This window comes from Numenius arquata, chromosome 4 (genome assembly GCF_964106895.1).
Source record: "Numenius arquata chromosome 4, bNumArq3.hap1.1, whole genome shotgun sequence".
Taxonomy (NCBI): Eukaryota; Metazoa; Chordata; class Aves; order Charadriiformes; family Scolopacidae; genus Numenius; species Numenius arquata.
In genome coordinates, this window is record NC_133579.1 from 10,631,640 (window position 1) to 10,656,040 (window position 24,401).

The 24,401-nt window shown below is 40.1% G+C and overlaps 1 protein-coding gene across 1 annotated transcript in view; it reads right to left on the reverse strand.

Moving 5' to 3' along the window:
• Positions 1-2,469: 2,469 nt before the first annotated feature.
• Positions 2,470-24,401, reverse strand: part of XKR4 (XK related 4) — a 231,007-nt gene continuing 209,075 nt past the window's right edge. Inside the window, exon 3 of the mRNA XM_074146525.1 lies at positions 2,470-3,416. Within this exon, the coding sequence (XP_074002626.1) occupies positions 2,470-3,416 (947 nt within the window). The remainder of the gene's footprint in view (positions 3,417-24,401) is intronic.

A 24,401-nucleotide genomic window follows, 5' to 3' on the forward strand; every position in this document is an offset into this window, starting at 1 on the left:
TTTCTGAATTTGATGGGGAAAAAAGGACTTGCTCCCAAAATCTTTTTTTAGAAGTTCTTGCAGTGATATATTTTCTGACAAAACATGAGTGCTTTTCTCTGAAAAATCAGCTGTATCTCCATGGAGGGAAGGGCAATCACTTTGTACAAAGTTTCAGGTTTAGACTATCAAAGAATTATTTTATTTAAAAAATTTTTATAGAGGCAGTTGGCCACTGCTTAATTTGAAAATACCTAAGAAACCCTTGAAGCGTGGGTTTTTTCTGATCTGTGTAAAGTTCCCTCTGCCTTGCAGATTCCTGCACTTTCACAGATGTTTTGTTTTGAGGAACTCGCCCCAGCAAAGAACAACAGGTATTGAACATTTCACTAATAAAAAAAGTCAACATTAAAAATGGCTAATTGAATGCATACAAATAAACACAGGCTGTGTAACCTCGGCCATTTCATAGTACAAACATTAATTTTAGGAAAGACGGAAATTTACCCAGCAGCATATACAGCAGTGACTACCCTGGATATACCTGACGGTGAAGGTTACAATACCAACCATCATGTCTTCTCCATCCTGACAATGCCATTTACAACAGTAACTCTTCAGTTCTCCTAAAATGGATGGAAATAGTTATAGCAAATTGTTTCTTATGGAATCGCTTGGTGTCTTTATAAGCCACTTACATTTGAAGCAGGATCCACGGTTTATAGAGTATTCTAAAAGTACCCATGTAGGCTTTCATATGGCATTACACTGCAAAACAAATCCATAATGTGTGAAAACCAGGTTTATATCAACCTGCAGAAGCCAGTTGATAAAATTCATGGACCAATTCTTAAAATCTAAGCTATAAAGAGAATGAAATGTATTAAAAGATTTGAGGTTTATAAAAAGTAACCTTTTTATACCATATTTTTACTTTACAAAAATACTGAAATTATTCATGAGTTTTTCACTCTGCACCAGCTTTAAAAAAAATACTATCAAATTTTGACTTGCACCTTTAATGCATCTGAAAGCACCATCAGGGGATACTTTTAACATAAAGGAGGATACCATTGACTAGATTTAGGGAGGTATTTAAAACCCAAAAGCTTGCAGCAAAAGCACTCTATTACAAGAGATTCAACGTAATTTTTAGACGTATCTGGACACAAGTCTTGAACAGGCAGAAGAGGGGTCTTCCACATAACTTGCTTATATTATACTTCGGTGAATATACTTACTAAGAGGTGGCTGAAAGCCTTTACAAGACATCACTTTCACCTCAGGTGGGAAAAATCAGAGCTGTCTCTACGTGTTGAGAACTTGATTGGTCTTTCCTGCTTCTTGTTCTGGTAGGGCTCGTGCCGCTCGTTATCTGTCCCTCAGGCAATATCAACCTTGCAGTTATACAATGTTTGGCACTAGAAGGGTATGGCATGTCACAGTCTCTTGTCACCCCTGCATACATTCACACACTGAATCATGCATTCTCAGTCCTGAAACAGAGAAGTTTCAGTGTGTTCATCTCCTCGTAGTTTCTTCCGAAATATCTGAATGGGGTCCTCCGAAAAGTTTAGAATATGAAAACTATACTTCCCTGTTCTTTTACATATGTATATTTTTTTTTGCAAATTGAACACTGAATCATGATTATCATTTAATTTACATCACTACGTGCTAGAGCTCCTTATTTCTCCTGAAAACCAGAAGTGAGCTGCATAGGATTTCTGTTGAAAGCAACATAAAGAACTTAAATTGCATTTAAAAAGACTTTGAAATTCTACAGAAAACAAACAGTTTCAGTAGTATTAATGTTTATGACCTAATTAATCGGAATTTAGTTTATTTTCCATTGACAGCCTTACAAACATGACGATGTAGCTTTTTAATTAAGAAATATTTTGCAAACGTATTCTAACCTGAATGGTTGATTTATGGGGAGTGTTGAAGACTACTATGCTCCAATTTTTCCCCCCAGAAAACAGTTTTCGTAACAGCAACACTGTGTGCTACAGTTTTGTTTATTTCGGAAAGGGGTTTTTTTTTGTGTGTGTGTGTGTGTGTGTTTGTTTTGCCGTCGATTATGCAAATATCAATCATTCATTTCTAAAATAAAATGCACTACTGGCTAAGAGTCGAAAGCTTGGGTCAGAGCCTTCCTATTGGTTTGATTGTAAGTACTGTGCAGTCAGAGGTTCATAGCAGCAAGGAGTTGTGGGTGACTTTCCCCAGCTGAAGTAACAGATCTGTATGTGTGGGTCAGGGTTTGGGAATTTTTTTGAGGCTTTCAGGTGATGCTGCTGTACCAGTGTCCTGCAGACAGACCGCACACAGTGGATCAAATGATAATCATGATGATAGCCAGACTAAGAACACTACAGCTTGCTGCTCTACTTGTAGTACGCAGTTTAGTGATTCCTACAGCCCTACTGTCAACCCTTAATTTGGACTGTAACCTGGGAGCTTCTTTGAGCTGTGTTTTTGTTTTGTTTATAATGTGGTTTCATATTCCAAGCGCTCCTGGATCAGGGCATCATCTTTATACTGTAGCCGTGGAGGAGCAGGGGAACATTCAAACGCTAAGATCGCCTTCCTCAGGCTCCTGTCCAACACGTGTCTCTCCCACGCTGGGTACCTATTCCTGAACAGATCGATTTTAATGACAGATTCCTCAATCCTTGGTGGCCGGGATGAAGGTGTGGATGGTGCGGTGGGTCTCACCTGAAACACAGGCACACACCCATCCCTCTCCGCGAATTTTTGATCCCGCTCGCTCGTGACGCTGCGGTTGTTGGAGATGGACCGTAGAGTGTTTGTGGCCACTTCTGGGGGTAGGGTGAAGGCGGTGGCGGGGTCCTCACAAGCACAGCTTGGCGACTGCCCAAACCTTGGTCCATTGGGGTGAAAGAAGGCATAGTACATTAGCATAAAAACAATGCCTGTTAAAAAGCTGCTGAACACTACACACAGTGCTGGTATGGCAAATGCATCAGAGATTGGTGGGGCCTTGTACAGATACCAGAGAGCACTCAAGGCGGTGTTTTCTAAAAGGATCACAAAATAGTAAATGAAAAGCCTACAGCGTGTCCTTCCTTCCTTGACGTTGAACCAGCTGAAGATATAGATTATCCCAACGACCATGTCGAAAACTATCTCCTCCCATTTAGTGATGCAAAACTCTGTCTCGCAGTGGACGATCCAGAAGGTCATGATGCACCAGTGCAGCACGATGAAAATTCCAAAGTACAGCTGGAAAACTGAGGCAAACAGAGCAAAAGTAATGACCCTTGCTGCAATTGTGAAGAAATGCCAGCAAAACTGGATTATAACAGCCATATAACTGATGGGTTTCTTGTCATCACGGGAGTCACGGAGAGCCTTTTGGTAGGAAGCCAAAGCCCAAGCCAGGGATACGAGAGATGCTGCAGCAGTAAGACCTAGGAGGAAAGAGGAGATGCAGATAAGGCATAATTAGTATACCAGCACTAGGTTGAGACCGGTGAGATCCTTGCTGCTTTAAATGTGTTCTCCACCACTGACATCATAAAATCTCTTCCTTCTCCTTTAGCTCAGCCAGCACTGAGAAATGCACCTCTACTGCTGGGATTTATGATGTTGGATACGTACAAACAAGAGTGGCTATCAAACTACACTCTGAAATGCTACTCTAGCAATTTCACGTTTGAGACACTAATTAATTCACAACTTTGAGCAAGTCGGGAATAGATATCTCTGTCAGCTGTGTGATTTAACAGGATCTACTGTGGTTATCTATATTTAAAGAAAGAATATGAATCTTCTGATTTTGATAAGTCAATAAAGAAACCTAATATAAAGCAACCAAATCTTTCTAATTAGAATGCCAGCATCACATAAACTAAATCAATAATAATGTGAGCATAAATCTTCATTTTAAAAATAAATTAATGTAACTCTCATTACACCAAAATTAAAACTAAATGCCTTACTCTTACTGAGGGAAAAAATGTTGCCCATTTTGATATTTCCACCAATTTTAAACAGAATTTTGATAAGTAGAAAATAAAAAAAAATATTTCTTTCCAGTCTGAAATTAAATCAATTTCAGAAATGTAGGAATTTTCTACTGAATTAAAATTCTGAGTATAGATGCTCCTGAAGTAGTGAGTTATGACTTAATGTTCATATAGCTATTCTATCTCCCATATAACACAGTATGACCTATTTATAAGGTCCTGATCTATAATATTTCTGCAAAACCTGACAAATATTTTTTCACAAAAAGAAATCAACACAAAATTATTTCTCATGAGATTTTCAATCATTACTTTTGTGGAAATAATTCCTATTCACTTTGAAATACAAAACCCATAAAACATTTTTTATGTTTTAAGCACCTTTCTGTGCTTATTTTGAATGTGTATTATTCTTTTTTCCTCAAGTGAGTTTGATTGTTGTCGGTAGATAAACTTAAAAACAAAGTTGCTTTTCAATTTAACCTAATTTTCAAACTAATCTATTACTTCCATACACTACCAGAAAAACCTTACATTCCCATTTAAGAAGTTATATAGTTCAGCATAATTCATATACTTAACACTACACAGCATTCTGTTAGAAATGAACGATAATTCTTCTTTACTAGAAGATTAATTTTTATTTACTTACAACTCATATCAAGCTGCTTTGGATGGAAATGGGAATTCAATTGAAATGCAAACCCCCAGCCTTTCAAGTGTATTTATTATTTAAATAAAATTGCAATAAATATGTTGCGTACAGAGAAAAAAATGTATCAAACATTTTATACTTAAAACTGGTTTATTACTAAAGCAAATTTTATATACAGTTAATGAATGAATTCATAAGTCTCAGCATCCCAGACTGAGAATTTATTCATAGACCATTTAAAGATAATGATACTTCAGCTTACTCTATTTCTAAGCAGTTCCCTAACTTTGAAATATTTTTTGGAAGTAAATAAAACTGAAATGAAGAAAACACTTCTTTTGTCTGCTGTTAAAACCTGTTTAATCATTTCAACAATTTTGGGTTCTGGATGCATAGACAGTATTTTTCTTCCCAGTTCAACAGCGTTCTTTAGAACTTAACCATTGTCCCGGTTTGAAGTAAAACTGAACCAATTTTCTGTTCTGTAATTTTACATTTTATCTAGGCCTCTTCTAACTCTCTGAAAATAACAGCATATTGTGGAGAAAGCTGCTCGTTCTCAGAATGATAAGACCAATGTTTGTGCTCCATGCCAAGGAATGGTATGCAGAGAGGCCCTTGCTTATACTTATTGCTATAACAACCAAGGTCAGCCCATTTTGTTATTTGCCCCCTTAGGGGGTCGGAAATGGAAAAACGTAGAGGGGTCACACCTGTAGGGAGGAGTGGACAGGACAGGTGACCCAAACCTGACCAGCTGGGGTATTCCATCCCATCTGCCCCATGCTCAGCATAAAAGCTGAGGGATCAAAGGGTCAGGTCTCTTTCTGCAATGGCTGATGTCCAGAGAGGACTCTGTCTGTTCATCTGCCTTTGATCCCAATCTGTGTGTTCCTGACTCCAGAGCTGGAACCCAGCTCCCATACGTCGCTGAGTCCGGTCTGGGACTTCCCCAGTGCCTGCCGGTGACGTGACTGTCATCCTGGGAGCTTGATACGGTTTTGTGTATATTGTATCTATTTCTTTATTGTCTTCTTTTTTATTTATTTTAATATTAATTCTTCATTAAAGTAGTTTAGTTCATTCTAAACTTCTAAATCTCCTTATCTCTTCCTCCTCCTCTCTTTTGGGGGGGTGGGGGAAGGGCCATCTGTCGGTCTGGTTTTGGTAAATTTGGCTGAAACCACAACAAGCATCAAGAATATATTACTAAAATACTATAAATTTTATGCAAATACAGAGTGGTAAATTTAATCCTAAATACATGTTGCTATTCACTTTTGAAAAAAAAAAAAAAAAGAGTAGTTTATTTTAAAACAGAAAAATGTAGGTTATGGAAATAATACCTGATTCTGATGGAAAAAAATTCTCTTTAAGCAATGCACCTGGCTTAACACAGTAAGATTTTTCTCAGTAAGTAGTACAGAGAGATTCATTGCTTTCAGGAGGGACTGTGTTTGCCAGTGTTCCTCCCTGCCTCACGGGCAGGGTGCTAATTATGTTGTGAGCTCCCAGGAACCCATGAATTTAAAAAACCTCTGTTTTAAAAATAAAAATAATAACAAACAATCAGCAGAAATATAGAACAAACTTAGGATTCCAGGGAGAGTTTTTTAATAAAACTTCATCATTTTTCTTCCCACGCAGATGCCTGGATGCCAAAACACCAACGTTACTTCTGGAATCCTCCTTCACAGAGAGAATCAACTACCAGCAATGAAGACAGGAAGGAGACATGGTATAAAAAGTTATTTTCATTTCTGACATATATATTTGCTTTTCATGCTGGGCTGCCTTTCCGTGACCATTATCTCTGGAGACAACAGTAATAGCTGAAAATGTAAGTTCTCATTTTCCTGTAGGAATGTTTTAAGTACTGAAAAACCACAGTTCATTTCCCTTACGAAATGAAAAGTTTGGAAAGGTAGATGAATAGGATAAAGGATAAGAGAATCTTTCAATACAAATGAGCCACTCAAACAAGAGCTCAAAAATAGCATTATCAGCACGAGAAAGAATAATGTGAGAGAGAAATCCATATATTTTCTTTGCAATCTAACTTTAATGACCTCACACATTTCCCCAGAGGTTTGTAGAGATATCATCAGTTTTGCATTAGGAGGTGTAAAATAATTCAATAATGCACACAGAATGTTCGAAATAAAATGTTAAAATTAATAGGAATTTCCAGTATTCTAATGCTAATTAATTCATAGTCATTGTCTGGGACAGAAAGAAGCAAGTACAATAGCAAGGTAATTCTGTTATTTAAACAGTCATTAATAGGGAAACATCCTTTGCTTTTACAGAACAAACTCAGGAATACTGGCATATAGGAGAGAAAAGGAGACAAGGGAATGTACAAAAGGAAAGAACTGCCAGTTAAAGTATTACGTATCTCCTCTTCTGCTATTTGCAATGGTGTTAGGGATATAGAATTAAGATAAGGCTAAATGCTTCATGGGCACCATCCATTCTTCTTTATTGATGAAACCAAGAACTAAAGAATTATTAAAAGTATAGTAAATAATGAGAACAATAAAGTAAAAATGATGTAAATGGCAGTTTGCTAATAAATGTCACTATATAAATAATTCAGTGGGAATGGTTAGAGATAAAGTGAATTATTGTAGCACTGAATGGATAATTCATTAATTAGAACACATTGATGCATTTGCTGAGTATGTGTTCATATAAACCTCTTTATCCCTATTTCATAGAATCACAAAATCATAGAATGGTTTGGGTTGGAAGGGATCTTAAAGATCATCTAGTTCCAACCCCCTGCCATGGGCAGGGACACCTCCCACTAGATCAAAACTGAGACCACTACTCAAAGCCCCATCCAACCTGGGCTTGAACAGGGATGGGGCATCCACAACTTCTTTGGGCAACCTGTTCCAGTGTCTCATCACAGCCTCTGCACTCTCTTTGGGTGCTGCAGCAGCTTTCTGGTGTGTTTGAGAGTCTTGTATATCAGTCTTGTATTTTGGGTCTTGATCTTGGACATAAGGATTAACCAGCCATTCTCAGTGAATATATACTCAAGAAACTATGTGCTCATCTGTTACAGACTGTTAAAAGGCCAGGAAAGCAGGAATTCTGTAAATATTCAGGTCCATAATCTCCTTCTTTTCTGATTACATCAGTCCATAAATCCTATATAGAATAAGTACAAAACATCTCAGGTCAGTTGAAAGCCCTACAAATGAACGAACTGATCAGAGAAAGTGCTCCTTGACATTCAACCTTATTTCAGAAATCAAGCTCCTGCCAAGGCTTCTGTCTCTGCTTCATCCTCCTTTTTAGACTTGTACTCATTTCACCATTTCCCAGAGTAAATTAATGTAAAAGCCGGAATACCAAACACAGCAGGACATCTGGGCATGACAACATTGCCTGGGATCTGGGACTATGAAACATTTTTTTAAGGAAGCCTATTTTTATGAGTTTCATACCCAGCTGGAGAAGTGACAGGGAAGCAACCAAGCTTCCAGATGCTTCTCTGAACCAAAGCCAAGGCTCTCTAACATTTCTAGTCCCCCTTAAGACCTTAATCCTGTAGGAAACAGTATGTCATGACTGCACCCCTCCAGCTTCGGAAAATGGCTTGCTATATTTACTCAGCTTTTCCCATGCTGCTCTGCAAGTATAGCCACCAGCTTGATGTTCATGTGGAGACCTTGCAGGCAGCTTGACAATAGTCCATGAGTTTCTTCACTAATTCTTTTATTCCCATACATGGGAATACATGCCCATACATGCCCTACTAGTATGGCAATGTACGATATGGTATACATACTGTGCTTCCACACGTGGTTTCTACACAGGACATTTTGCATGCTTCAGGGGCAGCTTTTGATCATATCAGGGACTGATATGATCCCTGATCATACGAGGCGTGTCCAGGTTCTCAGTATGTGTTTTATGCTCATTGGGTCTCATTCCCTGACAAATACTGTCAGATGAAACCTAAAGATGAAGCTTACTTTTTTATGCTTTCCTACTATCTAAAGGGATAATAATATAAACTCTTGCTCTCACCTGGGTTATTTCCTTCCTTGATGACTGCAGATGTAGCCTGCTGGGGTAAGCTGTAGCACTGTACTGAAGTATCCATACTGGAATCCATCCCTATAGCCTTAAGTGTTTGTCATTAGATTTCATAATTAGGGACATTTCATTTACAAGGATCCTTGCTGGCACAGTCTTTGCTGGCACATTTGCTTTTTCAGAAGGGGGAAGTACCACTAACTTAATGTCTACAGCCATGTCCAAACCCCTAAAATATGTTGTATGCTGATCCTAACATATTTTTCCATACTCCAAGGTTTGTGGTCTTGTCGTCCAGGGTCATTCTCCATAAGGATGTTGCCAACATAATCTTATTACGTTCCCACATCAGCAAGTTTGTCTTACATTGGCTGTCCTAAATCATAGTCAAAGGCTTTCTGTGCAAGTGAAAGAAGCTGCTTGGGGTCAGAAAGGGACTTTTTTCTTCTCTCTTAGGTGATACCATATCTGATTGTGCGCAGAGAGAAAAGGCACCTCAGTGAAATATTCCACTTCTGTAGTTTTCCTTAGACTGTTTGCTACTCACAGGCATGGGAGTGACAGTGTCTAAGCATGAATCTCTAACAGTTCATGTTTCCCGTGTTTGCCACAGGCTGCATTCACAACTGGGGATATTCAAGGCAATGTAGATGGTTTCATCACCTCGTCTGCCAACATTCGGCTTAACTTTCTCCCACTGTGTACTGGGGCAGGGTAATGCTGCATAAGGGATGACAGAAACTCTTCCTTGTTGAAATGTAAGTCAGATTTATGCGTAATGGTACCTCTCCTAAGTGTTACGTAATGCTTAGAGAACATGTTTGCATATATAGGAATATTTTCTCCCATGATTCCTTTAATCTGCTTTCTATAGATACTTCTAGTGAGACAACTTCCAGGCTCTCCACAACAACTTGCCTTTGCCCTGGAAGTCTAGAAACATTATATATATTTGTCCTGGTTTGAGGTAAAACAAAACTAATTTTCTGTTCAGTAATTTTACCTTTTTTTAGCTGGGCCTCTTCTAACTAATTAAACTCTGAAATTAACAGCATATTGTTCAGAAACTGCTCGCTCTCATACTGATAAGACCTCATTATACCAAGGAACGGTATGCAGAGAGGCCCTTGCTTATACTTATTGCTATAACAAGCAAGGTCAGGTAAATTTGTTATTTGCCCCATTGGAGGGTCAGAAGCGGAAAAGCGTAGAGGGGTCACACCTGTAGGGAGGAGCGGACAGGACAGGTGACCCAAACCTGACCAGCTGGGGTATTCCATCCCATCTGCATCATGCTCAGTATAAAAGCTGAAGGATCAAAGGGTCAACTCTTTTCCTTCAATGGCCGACATCTGAGGAGGACCCTGTCTGTTTGTCTGCCTTTGATCCCGACCCGAGCATTCCTGACTCCGGATCCGGAATCCAGCTCCTGTCCATCACCGAGTCCAGCCTGGGACTTTCCCCTGTGCCTGCTGGTGATGTGATCATCATCCTGGGAGCTTGATATGGTTTTGTATATACTGTATACTTTTTTTTCCCCCTTTTTTTCCTTTTCTTCTTATTATTTATTTCATTATTTATTAATATTTTCATTAAAGTAGTTTAGTTTTTTCTAAACTCATAGGTCTTTTTTATCTCTTCCTCTCCTCTCTTTTCCTTAGAGGGGGGAGGGAGGAGCCATCTGTCGTTCTGATTGGTCAATCTGGTAAAAACCATGACAATATTAAACGTTACTTTCAACCTTACTCATTTTACCTACTCTTAAATTTTTTCCAGTGGTGGTTTGGACTTTGTCCAAAGTCCACTGACAAAAGGTTGGCTTATTGTACATACCTTTAGCAGATTCTTAGGGTCTGTACCACACACTTGCCTAATAATTTGCCTCTTGCTGCATTCGAGGTCATATCCATCTTAGCAAATCTCACAGTTAGATGTACTGTTGAGGTGCTTCTGCTGAGCAGCAATCCTGTTCATAGCTTTAAGCAGATATACAACTGAATGATGTTCATAATTTTATTTCAAGCTATAATCAAGAACAGATTTCCTTTGCCTCTCCCTCAAACCCAAACTCTTTTATGCAAATTTTGTTGCTAGTATCTCAGGAGTTCTTTTGGAAACTGAATAAAATCTATTACAGATAAAGAAAGTCAACTTAGCATGCAGGGACCACAAGAACCATGAAAGTTGGACCTCTTCTCTCTTTCAAGATACCACAATCTATAATTCAGGCCTCTCTTTCTTCACAGACAGCTAATGATGAAAGGGTTTTGGGGCACAACAATTAAAAGCTCTACTACGTTCTCATCAATCTGTAGAACTAATTGACTCTTTAAGATGCTTGAACTGAAGTCACACTGCCAGAATATGCCAGATAATGCCAGTTACTAGCTGACTGAGCATCCTGAATGATGTCTTCTCCTCCCTCTCAAGCACATTTTCCTAATATTTGTTAGTTTATTTTTCTACTGAAGATGTGCTATATTTATAACTTACAATTCAGGAGTCCTTATTAGCCACCAATCAAGCCCAGTCCTTCACAGGCAGTGACAGCCATCAGGTACTCATGTATGTCCTGCAGTCTGTATGCTGCCAGGCTTGACAAGACAGCATGAGATCATTTCTCCTGTTAGGAAGCTAAACTTAGACTTCTGTACTTTCACAGCTAGACGCCTTGTCTGTTAGGCAATTTGGTATCTTTATATTCCAGTGAAATACATGCAGCATAAACATACCCACTGACTCCAAGCTCATTTCCGTGATTTGTACATTTCTTCTTAGGCAAAAAGTGCTTTTGATGTCTTGAGGTTGCTGCAAGTAGCTTACAGGAATCAAGGGATTATCTGGAGACTGCAGCAACGCCAAGCAGAACAAAACCCCTGCCATTAGCTCTTGAGGAGAAACAACATCATGACAACGCAATGTGAAGCTAAAGATAGGGCACCATCTATGGGAGAGGGCTCCACCTGCACTGCGATGCACTACGCATATGGACACCTTCCATAAAGTCAACAGCAGAAGCAGTAGCACTTCTCCCCGCTACGCAACAGGAGAAAGAGAAAAATATATAGTCTACCAGACACACACAAAATCCTGGTAAAACAAGGTTTGAGGAAACACCTTTTTTTCAATCCACGTTTCTGTGATTTTACCTTTATTTTTCTGTTGAGCTTTTATACGCTTTTGCTTATGCAGCCTCTGGGCAAAGTTTCTCCTGATACATTCCACTGATTTGGAGGAACCAGCCACACAGATTTTCATTCCGTGGCTGCTAACAAGATCAAATTTAACTCTATTATTGGAAACACTTTGGGAAAATATTCATCAAGTGAAAGAAAAAAAAAAAAGACATCATAGAATACCAGGTTGGAAGGGACCTCAAGGATCATCTGGTCCAATCTTTCTTGGAAAAAGCACAGTCTCGACAAGATGGCCCAGCACTCTGTCCAGTTGAATCTTAAAAATGTCCAATATTGGGGAATATACCACTTCCCTGGGGAGATTATTCCAATGGCTGGTAGTTCTCATTGTGAAAAATTTTCCTCTTCTGTCCAATTGGAATCTTTTCTGGAGTAACTTGTACCCATTATCTCCCATCTTTTCCATGTGACTCGTTGTAAAAAGGGAGTCTCCATCTTCTTTGTAGCTGCCCTTTAAATACTGGAATGTGGTGATAAGGTCTCCCTAGGCCTTCTTTTCTTAAGACTGAACAAACCCAGTTCTCTCAGCCTTTCCTCATAAGGCAGGCTTCCCGGTCCTTTGATCATCTTGGTGGCCCTTCTCTGGGCCCTCTCCAGCCTGTCCACATCTATTTTTTGTGGTGGGGACCAAAACTGAACACAGTATTCCAGGTGTGGCTTGACAAGAGCTGACTAGAGTGAGATAATGACTTTACTTCTGCTGGTGATACCCTTGTTAATGCAACCCAGTATCCCATTGACTTTCTTTGCCACAGCAGCACACTCTTCACTCATATTGAGCTTGCTGTCCACCAGGACCCCCAGGTCCCTTTCCACAGAGCTGCTCCCTGGCCGCGTAGATCCCACCCTTTGCTGCACTCCTGGATTATGTTTTCCCAGGTGCAACACTTTACACTTGTCCTTGTTGAACTTCATAAGGTTCTTCTTAGCCCATTCCTCCAGCCTACCCAGGTCTTCCTGCAGGGTAGTTCTCCCTTCTGAAGTGTCCACTTCCCCACTCAGTTTGGTATCAGCAAGCTTTATCATGGTACACTTGATCCAGATCACTTATGCAGACATTGAACAGCTTTGAGCCCAGGGGGACCCCACTTGTGACAGATTGCCAGTTTGAAAAGGAGCTGTTTGCCAACATCCCCTGGGTGCAGCCTGTCAGCCAGTTCCCCACCCACCACACAAACCACTTGTTTAGACCATAACCCACCAGTTTCTCTAGGAGGAGGCTGTGGGGGACCATGTTGAAAGCCTTGGCGAAATCCAGGTAGACGATGTCCACCGCTCCCCCCATATCAACTGAGCAGGTCACTTTGTCATAGATGTACACAGTAAATGCCATTTAGATGATTTCATAGAATCATAGGATCACAGAATCATAGAATGGTTAGAGTTGGAAGGGACCTTAAAGATCATCAAGTTCCAATCCCCCTGCCATGGGCAGGGACACCTCCACTAAACCAGGTTGCTCAAAGCCCCATCCAGCCTGGCCTTAAACACTTCCAGGGATGGGGCATCCACAGCTTCCCTGGGCAACCTGTTTCAGTGCCTCACCACCCTCACAGGAAAGAATTTCTTTCTGGTATCTAATCTAAATCTCCCCTCTTCCAATTTAAAACCATTACCCCTTGTCTCATCACTACATCTCCTGACAAAGAGTCCCTCTCCGGCTCTCCTGTAGGCTCCCTTCAGATACTGGAAGGCTGCTATAAGTTCCCCCCGGAGCCTTCTCTTCTCCAGGCTGAACACCCCCAGCTCTCTCAGCCTGTCTTCATAGGGGAGGTGCTCCATCCCTCTGATCATCTTCGTGGCCCTCCGCTGGACCCGTTCCAACAGGTCCATGTCCTTCCTGTGTTGAGGACTCCAAAGCTGGACACAGTTCTCCAGGTGGGGTCTCACGAGTGCAGAGTGGAGGGGTAGAATCACCTCCCTTGACCTGCTGGCCACTCTTCTCTTGATGCAGCCCAGGATGGGGTTGGCTTTCTGGGCTGCCAGTGCACATTGCCAGCTCATGTTGAGCTTCTCATCCACGAGCACTCCCAAGTCCTTCTCCTCAGGGCTGCTCTTCAGCCATTCTCCGCTCAACCTGTATTTGTGCCTGGGATTGCCACATGCCTAATGTCCCTGGCTAGATTTAGTTCTGCCTGGGCTTTCGCTTGCCTGATCTGGTTCCCGCCTTTTATGAAAACAAAACATATTTTTTATTTAGGAATATGCTAATACTTTTTAAAAAACAAAAAATGAAACAAAACACATTTGTTTCTTTCCCACAGTCACTGTGGTCACCTGTCCCAAGGTCTGTTTGCCAGACCCCGGTGGCTGGCTCGGGGCCGCTGCCGGCCTGCACTGAGCCCATACATCCAAAGATGGCAGGAAAGTAAAACTTCAGAGTAACAGCTCTCAAAGCAACACTACAAAAGCGGTACACGACTTGGAAATAAACCCATTGAAGTGAAAACACGGTGGTGCTAGAAACGGTATTGGTTTCCTCATCTATTCTGCATTAAACTGTTTTCCAACGTACTGAGTGTCGGTGCCGGCAGGGGGACGTGGCCTCCGTGAGGAGAGGGCAGGGGCTGCCCCGTGCTGCACACAGCTGGTTCCAGCCAGTTCCAATCGGTTCCAGCTGGCTCCAATTGAGCCACTGCAGGGCACAGCTGAGCCCGTCAGCCAAGATGCTGGCACCTCTGGGAAAACATATTTAAGAAAGGGCAAAAACACCTGATAGGCAGAAGAGGGGGGAAAAGAAGAAAGGAGGGACAGCAGTGTAAGCACCAGGGTGAGAGAAGAAGGAGGGGAAAGAGGTGCTTCAGACCATGGTGAAGCAGGTATTTTCCTGCAGCCTGTGAAGGGCTATGGTGGAGCAGATATCCACCCTGCAGCCCATGGAGATTTCCTGAAGGAAAATGCAGCCTGTGGAGAGCCCACACTGGAGCAGGTTTTTCCTGAAGGAACAGTATCCCATGGGAGGGACCCCATGCTGGAGCAGAGGAAAAGTGTGGTGAGTAGGACTTGGAAGGTGATTGTCCCCCTGTACTCGAAACTGGTGAGGTGCCACCTTGAGTACTGTGTCCAGTTTTGGGCCCCTTACCACAAAAAAGACATTGAGGTGCTGGAGCGGGCCTAGAGAAGGGCAATGAAGCTGGTGAGGGGTCTGGAGAGCCACTCTTATGAGGAGAGGCTGAGGGAGCTGGGGTTGTTCAGCCTGGAGAAAAGGAGGCTGAGGGGAGACCTTCTCACTGTCTACAACTACCCGAAAGGAGGGCGTAGAGAAGTGGGAATTGGTTTCTTCTCCCAAGTCACAGGCGATAGGACAAGAGGAAATGGCCTCAAGTTGCACCGGGGGGGTTCAGATTGGATATTAGGAAAAATTTTTACACTGAAAGGGTTATTAAGCATTGGAATGGGCTGCCCAGGGAAGTGGTTGAGGCACCATCCCTGGAGGTTTTCAAAAGATGGGCTGACATAGTGCTTAGAGACACAGTTTAGTAATGGGGTGTGGGTATGTGTGTTTGTATGGTTTTCTTTTGTTTTTTTTTTTTATCAGAGTTAGGTTGATGGTTGGACTAGATGATCTTAAAGGTCCCTTTCAACCTAGACAATTCTATGATTCTAAGTGTGAGGAGGAAGGAGTAGGACAGACAAACTGTTACGGACTGACTGCAACCCCCCCATTCCCCATCAACCTGTGCCATGGGGGGAGAGGAGATAAAAGGGTCAGGGATGTAAGGCTGAAGTTGAGGCTGATAAAGAGAGGATGCAGGGGGAAGGCGGTGTTTTGATTTGTCTTTGTTTCTCAGTATCCACATCTATTTTAACTGGCAATAAGTTGAGTCTGTTTTGCCTGTGATGGTAACTGGTAAGGGATCTCCATGTCTCTACCACAACCCACAAGATTTTTCATCCTCTCTTATCCCCCTGCCCTGTTGAGAAGGGCAGTAAGTGAGCTGCTGGGTGGGCATCTGGCTGCCATACAAGGTCAACCTACCACATGTAATCCTCTCATGGCAATATATTTTTGCATACATGAACCATACATACAGTCATTAAAAAGTGGCATTAAGGCTTCAGGGGTCAGGCTGTACCTGTTCCTTCCAGGACTACTCAAGAAAAAGCCTTTTTCCTTGCATGAGGATACATGGAAACATACCTCAGACTTCCATAAACGCTCCTTCCTCTGAAGGGTGTCCTGGCACCTGCCAACACCCTACAAGGCACTGGCCACCTCAGAGAACGGCTGTCTGAGAACATCAAAGCTGCCACACAACTTCCTGGAATTTAATTGGAGGATGTGGGAGCAGAATGCACCAAATACCCAGGAGGATTGGAAAGTTACTGCAATAACAGTTTTTCTATGCCTAACAGGCATAGAAATTCCAGAAAAATGAAGTAGGTATCAATATTTGTTTGTTTTAGTTTAACATAGACACAACAAATTTACAATCTTTTTTTTTTAATAGTGAAACATGCACAAAATTTGATACTTCACTATTTCATACATATAGGTATATATTTAAAGTGAGATAGCACAGTAACAATCAGTCAGTGTACGATACAAGCCACAGAACTTTGCCTCATGAACGCTGTCAGGGCGTCCTTAGAGATATATCTGTCTGTCTTTGGGGGAGGACATCTCCTTCCCTTCTCAATACACAATGATACTACAGAGATCAGGTTATAATGTACAAAGAAAGCTTGATGGTTAGTGGTATTTCCAAGTAGTTGTTTTTAAATTAATAGAACACGTGTATGTCAGGTTATGTAAAGACTAAACGCTGGAAGAGGAGGGGGCCTAGACTTTGAAAGCCCCATCATATATAACCCTCAGAATGAGGTCTTAAAGCATTAATTCTGATAGCTCTAAGGCTCTTAATCATCTGTGTGGCTAAATGAATATCCATAGAAATATCAAGAGCACAGACGAAGCAATTTTAAAACAAATTTTAAATATATGAAGACAATTCTCCCAAGCCTGAAATGAGCTGGTGAAAGATATATGTTCTTACTGTTACCCACGCTTTCTGATGTGTTTTCCACCAGCATCCCACAAGCAAAACAGCTTGAAATGACCATACTGGCTGCAATATGATGGAACGTATCAGAAATAGTACCTTGTGGATCCAAACTATCTCTTCTAGGTATTTTTTTCAAGAGATAATGAATATCATAAAATACACATAGCAGTATCACACTGGCTCTAGAAATGTCTGCTGAGGATTTGGAAGAGGAAGGGCTAAATCAATATTTCAAATACACCAGAGACTTTTTTTTTTTTTTTTTTTTTTCAGATATTACACTAGTAGTGGCCAGCATCCAACCCAGAGGAGACTAGAAGTCAAGACGTATTTTGGCATGAAAAATATCTCACAGACCTTATACTAAGTCTTATTACAAATCAATAGCATGGGACCAGGTCACTGGCAAGGAAACACTGACTCTATGCAGAAAGATAGCACGGGACCATTACTCCCCTTAAATCTCCTTAAGCCATAAGTTTAGGATTGGCTTTCAGTGGTTCATAGGCTTGTATTGGCTTTCTGAAAGGGGATAAACTTCAGCCTCATTAAGCAACTGATATTTCTCCCACTTGTACATTAAAGTCATTCTGAAGTTAGTACCTTATTTGACACAATTTATTCAAGGAATATTTTATATATACAGCATTTTTCTGTGTTTGCCTGTTAAGCTTCTCTAAGCTTTTTAGCTCTGAGAGATGCTGAGGATAATGCCTGATATGGTGCTCTGGGACAAAAGGCAATTAGTATCACTCTGAAATGGAAATCGATTTAGCATTTGTGCAATCCCTCTTAGCACAGGGAAAACTGGAGCTGTTAGCTTTGTCTGACACATGATGCTATTTACGTTTCCTCTGGATCAAACTGAAATATTACAGTTCTCACTCTTTGTTTGTTTCACTTTGAAAAACTTCAAATACATTTTCACATTCATTAAATAGACTTATTTTTCTGCTAGTGGGAAAGCAATCACAACCTATTCTCCCCCCTCCCAAAAGAAAATCCATATTTTCACCTACTGTGCAGATAATTTAAATTGAAGAAAAGTCTAACATATTTGAAGAATACTCAGCGTATTCTGGGAAGTCTGGAGATTAATTCTAGTTCTACCTTATGCCCAGCTTTGGGTTACTTTAGATCTCATGTTTCTGTCTTCAATATTAGTTATAAAACCATTTATTATCAGTAGGGAAGCTCTACAACTTTATCTCTACCTATCTCTGATATATCTAGAATATGTCCACATGATATACGTAGGTAAATATTATGTATCTGTCTACACTTCATACATACAGTGTATTTAGATTTATATACTACATACAGACAAACTGGCACAAATTGAAGACTCCAAGACAAATAATGACTCAACATTTCCTCTGAAAAGCTTTTTCAATATTTATGTGGCTTGTGCCAAAAAATTGCACCTCATTGCAAGATTAAATTTATCTAATTTCAATTTCTGGTACTTGTCTAGAAGACTGAAGAACCTTTCCTGGCTCCTGCTCTCAAATGTTTTTTTCATGTACTAGTAACCATAAAAGGTGATCAAATTACTACTTCAGCCTTTTCCCAATATTCCAGGCTGATCAGTCTCTTAAAAAAAATATCCAAATGATTGATTGATGGCCTCTGGGACCATTTTGTTCCCCTCCTTCGAATTTCCTTCATCAGCTCCATCCTCCAGGACGTGTGAGTCACAGAACAGGGCACAGACTTTTAACAGCGGTCTTATTGGTGGTGTTCACAGTGGTATGTGTCTATTGTGTATCTTCCTTCTACACTCATGGATCAAAATAAGGCTTGAAGCCACAACTTGACACTGAGATCTCACAAAAAATGCTCTTCTCTCTGCTGACTGCTGTGCCATCTTCTGAATTATTGTTTTTTAAGACAGATTTTGTCACCCTACAGGTATAGTCTATGTTTCTGATTCCTGAATACAATTTTCTGTATTTAAACATCACGCATCAAGAAATGGATAGAGTATGAAGAGCTGTCTCTGAAGAATAGCCACGAGCAGGTTGAAAGCTTACGGGTCTGGATAACAAGACCTAACATTCATGAAACGGTTGCTTACAGAATTCTACTATCAAGCCTCTAATTCTGTTAGCTGAGTACGCAGTTAATGTTTCTATTATACTGAATTAATGTCAGGCTAATCTATACTTATTTTTTAACTCTATGCATATTTTCTTTTATCATTTTAAGACTTGTTTCTTTGTGCATCTGCACACCCATCTGCTTCATGGTAATTTTTAAGAATGATCGGGTGATTTCAACGAATTTGACACAGATATCTCAAACATACCAAGTTCTGTAAAGTTAAGGGAAAACGGCAGCTAGAGAAGGATCCAAAGAAGTGTTCCCACTGAAAGGAAAGCAGACTTCAGGCATTTTTATGCCTGAATTTCAGGCATTTATATGCCTTAAGGCATTTTTATTCTAAGAGCCAGGGACTAATTAGTAAGTGAATAAATATGTTCCTGGCAGCTGCCAAATCCACGTAGATATAACTTTGAGCTAACCACAGTAGATATAACTTTGAGCTAACCGCAGCAGATATTGCCTCTTACCCATTCAAACCCAAAGCCATGAGGGAGAACTGAGAGCAAGGCAGGGAGTAAACAGTACAGTGTGGCAACCCAGGGGATCTGAGGAAAAACTGGAGATATTTTGAGGAGTAGGAGACACTGTGTGAGAAGGCTATGAGGACATTATGTGTTTATTCGTACAGTAGGGATAGAAAGAAGCCAGAAGGAAATGAGGCTTCATTATTTTTGCTGCTTGAAAAGCCTACAAAATTATATTAATAGGCACTCTGCTTTTCTGGAATTCACCCGCTTCTCCAATATTTTGTTAAAAATGATTGTTTTGGTGTCTGTAGACATCTGCAACAGGGTCCTTCAAGCTGGAGACAGTACAGTTCAGGCTGGAAATAGAATACAAATAGGGGCCCGTAACTGGAACTCAAAGACTCGGGTTATGTTTTAGAGATTGCTGAGCATCTACCTCAAAGAGCAGTTAAATGAATATTAGTTTTACACCAGTGCAACTTTAAATCAGGTTATTTGCAGATTCAAAGGAGAGGTGGCAGTCAGCTTGATACCTAATATTTATTTGATAAATTGGTTTGTTGATATGGTGTGACAGCAGATTAGCAAGGCATTTTTTCTGACACTTGAAGATGTTCAAGAAGTTACCAATTCCCATCACTGGCATGTTTTTACAAACAGAATAACAATAACAAAGCATTTCGTTTACACTAGTAATCTAACTAAACAATGTGGTACAAAAATCCAGTTTTTTCTCAACAGCAGCAGCAACAACTGATAAAAGCCCAGAAGCAGCAACTCTAAACTTATTGGTGAATACACTAGACTAATAAAATGCCTCCACACCGGTCCACCTTAATCATCTGGGTTTGGAGAGGAAAGAGGATAGAGCATGTGCCCATGATTAGTGAGGATATGCTACTTCCCTTCAACTTTGGCAGTTGTTTGGATTTGCAACAGTGAATGACTCTTCATTCAGCCTGCAGCAAAAAAGCTTCTCTGCTACTATTACATTTAGGTAACTCATCCCTCTCAGTCAATTAAAGACATAGCTATTCCTTAGAAAACAGGGTTCACAGAAAGCCCTCTGAGCCATGCCACAAACAGACTGCCAAAAAAGAATCAAAATCATGACAAACATCACATTTCAAGATTTGAAAGTTAATATGGAAATACACTTCACAGACTTCACGTGCCCAGTTATTGCAATAAAAAATGTCATGATCTATTTGAGTCAATGATCTTCCACAGAGCAATGAAATTTATAATTGCAGTTCTTATTAGAGAAAATGCAAAATAACTTTCCCCAAACAGACAGGCACTGGTGGGGAAAAAAATATTTCACATTAATCAGAAATCCATTCAGTATACATGCAGATTGTCTTTGCAAGTTTCAATGTGAGGATACTGAAATAAGCTACATTTTGAGATATTAGTATTTATTTTGAACTCTATGCACTTTATGGCCTGGTTATACTCTAATGAATTTACCATTTTTCCGTTACTATTACTGACTGTTTTGGAACAACGTATTATGGACATTGATACTAGATTAGGAATAAATGTGACACTCTTGCAATAGCTTAGTATACTTAAATTATTATTATTATTTTCTTTCAATCTTAGCCTGGTTTGAGAGGCAGGAGACAGAGACACTTTGTTTTGTTTCGGATTGGAACAATGTATGGGTGCAAACTTATTTAGAGATTTTCCTTATTCTGCTTTTGAAAAGTAAGGTCTATTGAGGTGCAAGAGATCGAGTCAATTTATGCTTTCTCAGATACCCAGCATTTCCTTCTCCTCTCGCAAAATAACCACCATAAGCAATAGCTTAAACACCTCATCCGTTTTGGTTCTGCATCTTTTCCTTCCAATGTTTCTGCCCCTAAAAGTCTTCAGCAACACCTGCCTCCCACACATTCCCTAAAACACCTCTCTTTCCTCTTTGCCACCTCATCTGCAAGGGTTTCAAACTACTCTTTTCCTAATGCTCCTCATATTTCTCTCTTTTCCACAGGTTTCCCAGCTCCTATATTTGTTTTCTGTATCGGTGCTCCAATCCCCCAGCTCTGCCTCCTCCCTTCCCATGTCCGTCTTACCTGATGTCTCCACAGTCCCCATGATTGTCCCAGCACTGGGACAAGGGGTCCAGGACTCTGCTTTTAGATACAACCCACTGATGACTGGGACATTGAGACCATACCTGCCTGGTTCAGGAATGTGCTGTGGTCCACCATAAAATCTAGACAGCTACCACCTCGTGCTCGCTTCTCTTGGCAGCAAGCTGACCCAGCAGCTCACTGCTCTGGTTTCCAGCCTGTATGTAGTCACAGGCAGGTTGTCCCTATTTGTTGTTCTTCAGGCCTTCCCCCACATCAGCTCTTCTGCTTTCCTTAAACAGCCAATTCTTTCAAAACCCTGTTAAACAACTGCGGTGCTTTGTTTGGTTGTTTTGTTGTTGTGTTTTTTTTTTTTTTAAAGAGCCTTCTACAGCAATGAATTTCATAGGAAACTATTATTCTCGTTAATTTTAAAGAAAGTGTTAGTTTTATTAAACGCTTTGTATTTTAACATGAGATGTCATTCTGAGGACAAAGGTCTGCTTGTGTGAGTGACTATCAAGTGAGCAAAGGTATTCACTGCTTCTTACTTTTTCCAAAGCAGCCCTCATTATTTAGGGCATTTCAATTCACTTTCTTCTGTTCTGACTTAGCGCTCCTACTTGCTGAATTATGTCATCAGAATAACCTCTGCCCTGTGCATCTATTAATTTTTATTACTTCTCTTTCTCATAATGAGGTGAGAAAACCCTGAATACAATAGTCAGGTAATCAAGGAAAAGTTCTGTAGAATACAGGAATATATTTGTAATTATTTGCTGTCACATTTTATTTCTGTCCACATTAAAGTAACTTATGTTATTCACAGAGTATCTAGATCCATAAATTCATAATTTAATATTAAAATAGATAAAGTTATAGGCGTGATCTCAATACACCCTGTTGTCAGTGCAATTGCAAGAGCTCATAAACTGTGGATCTCAAAGACTTATAGGAAATGTGAGTGATGTTCGTGCAAAAGATATGTCTGCCAATGTTCAGCTAGTAAAACACATTATTTCTGTCCCCAGTATAAGATTCCCTCTCCTTTATCTGTGCTGAAAAGGTGACAAAATTTCCCCTTATAGCTCCATTGTATTCCTCTAAGTTCTTCAAGCTGAGCAATATATTAGCTCCCAGAATGTGCCTAGTCCTGTGAATGGGATATTTTAACAATACTTTGCAGATCTAGCACCTTTTCTCAAAATATTTTAGTATTCTCTATAGTCATTACATCATTCTTAAAATAGCTCATGAAGAATGTCAGTATGACATTCATTTTCCTGATGGATGAACCAGAGAAAGACAAACTGAATGATTTGCCTGAAATATCAATGTGCAAAGCCTTTTCAAGAAGAGGAACCCAGGGGTTTTAAAGCAGAGTCTGTTACCCCAGCCACAAAGAACATGCCTTCAGTGGCACCTCAATACCACTTTGCAGCAGACTACTTGGCCAAATTTTAAAACAACAAATTAGCTGTCTGCATTGGTCCTGTGCTTATCAGTGGACTGGAGCACTGTTGTCCACGAGCCAGCGCTACAGTCTGTGCCCCCACTGCAAAAGCTAGCTTATCAGCATAGAGTTGGATCTTTGGAAACTTGTTTCCTGAGTGATCCAGTTACCAAAAAGATAAAAAAACCTGCATATTTGGGAAGCCAGATGAGTCCCACTCAATCTACCAAAAGCAACTGGGCTTTGAAAATAGGTCAAAGGAACAAGGGGAAAATATTTTCAAATTGGCCTTCAGCTGGGCAGTTGCAGGGATTTCATTCTTACAAGCGCATGGCTAGAACAGTTACAATTCAGAATGATCACAATTAGCTTTTCTCAAGAGCTATATAAATAAAGCTAACTAACTTATCAACTTATCAGCTGTCTACATCCTAGATCGAGAAGTGCTTAGTTTATCTTCTTAACAACTGCAGGTGAAGTTCTGTCTGTGCCTGTGGTCACCCAAGACAGTGTTTAACCACTATCTTTCAAGCATGCTGAGAACGCCTGCCACAAACACTGGTGATGCCTTTGGGTGAGTATGAGAGAAATTTTCTTGGAGCTTTTTCGAACTTAGATGCCACTTAAAAGGTTATCACAGCAGTGATAGATTTGTTCAAGACTTCACATTTGTGCAAACAAACTTCTAATGGGTTTCATGCTAACTCACTGGCAGTAACTGTTAGATGAACTAATTCTTCTTAGATTATTGAAATTTTACACTTATGTAAAACTAGTTTTCTTCATCTGAAAGAGACTTGAGGACCATGTATTTATGAGCATAAATTCTATGGATCATTGACAGAATTTTGTTTGCTAAATCCTTATGGGTCTTTTGAAAATGTCTTCTCTGATATACTTAGTACTATTATTCAATCAAACACTGTGACTCGAATTTATTATTTCTGGCCAATGGCACATTCCAGCACAGTCACATCTGGTACTCCTGTACTTGTTGTCATAGGGTACATACTCTGCTGTTTAAATAGCAGTTTAACAGCAGCACTGGCTAAATAAGGATATTGGCTTAAATCCATATTTTCTGAAATATTCAAGATGAATGGAGGCAAAGATTTGCTACTTGTCTTTAAAAATTTCTTTTGCATTTTTAGAACAGAAATCAAGCAGCAATTTTATTGGCATATTTGTAAGTAGAATATTAACAAGTTTCCCTAACTCTATAAAACCTAATGTATACTAGGCATCACCAACCTGAACAGAATTATTACTGCATGGTAATAACATCCTCAAAATAGAAGTCTACAATGTGAGCACTTAAGCTCACATAATGAATGCCAGGCTATCATACAATTATTACTCTGCACAGTGTATAATTACAGAAACTGAAGAATATTCTGGGCTTGCAGTTTCTC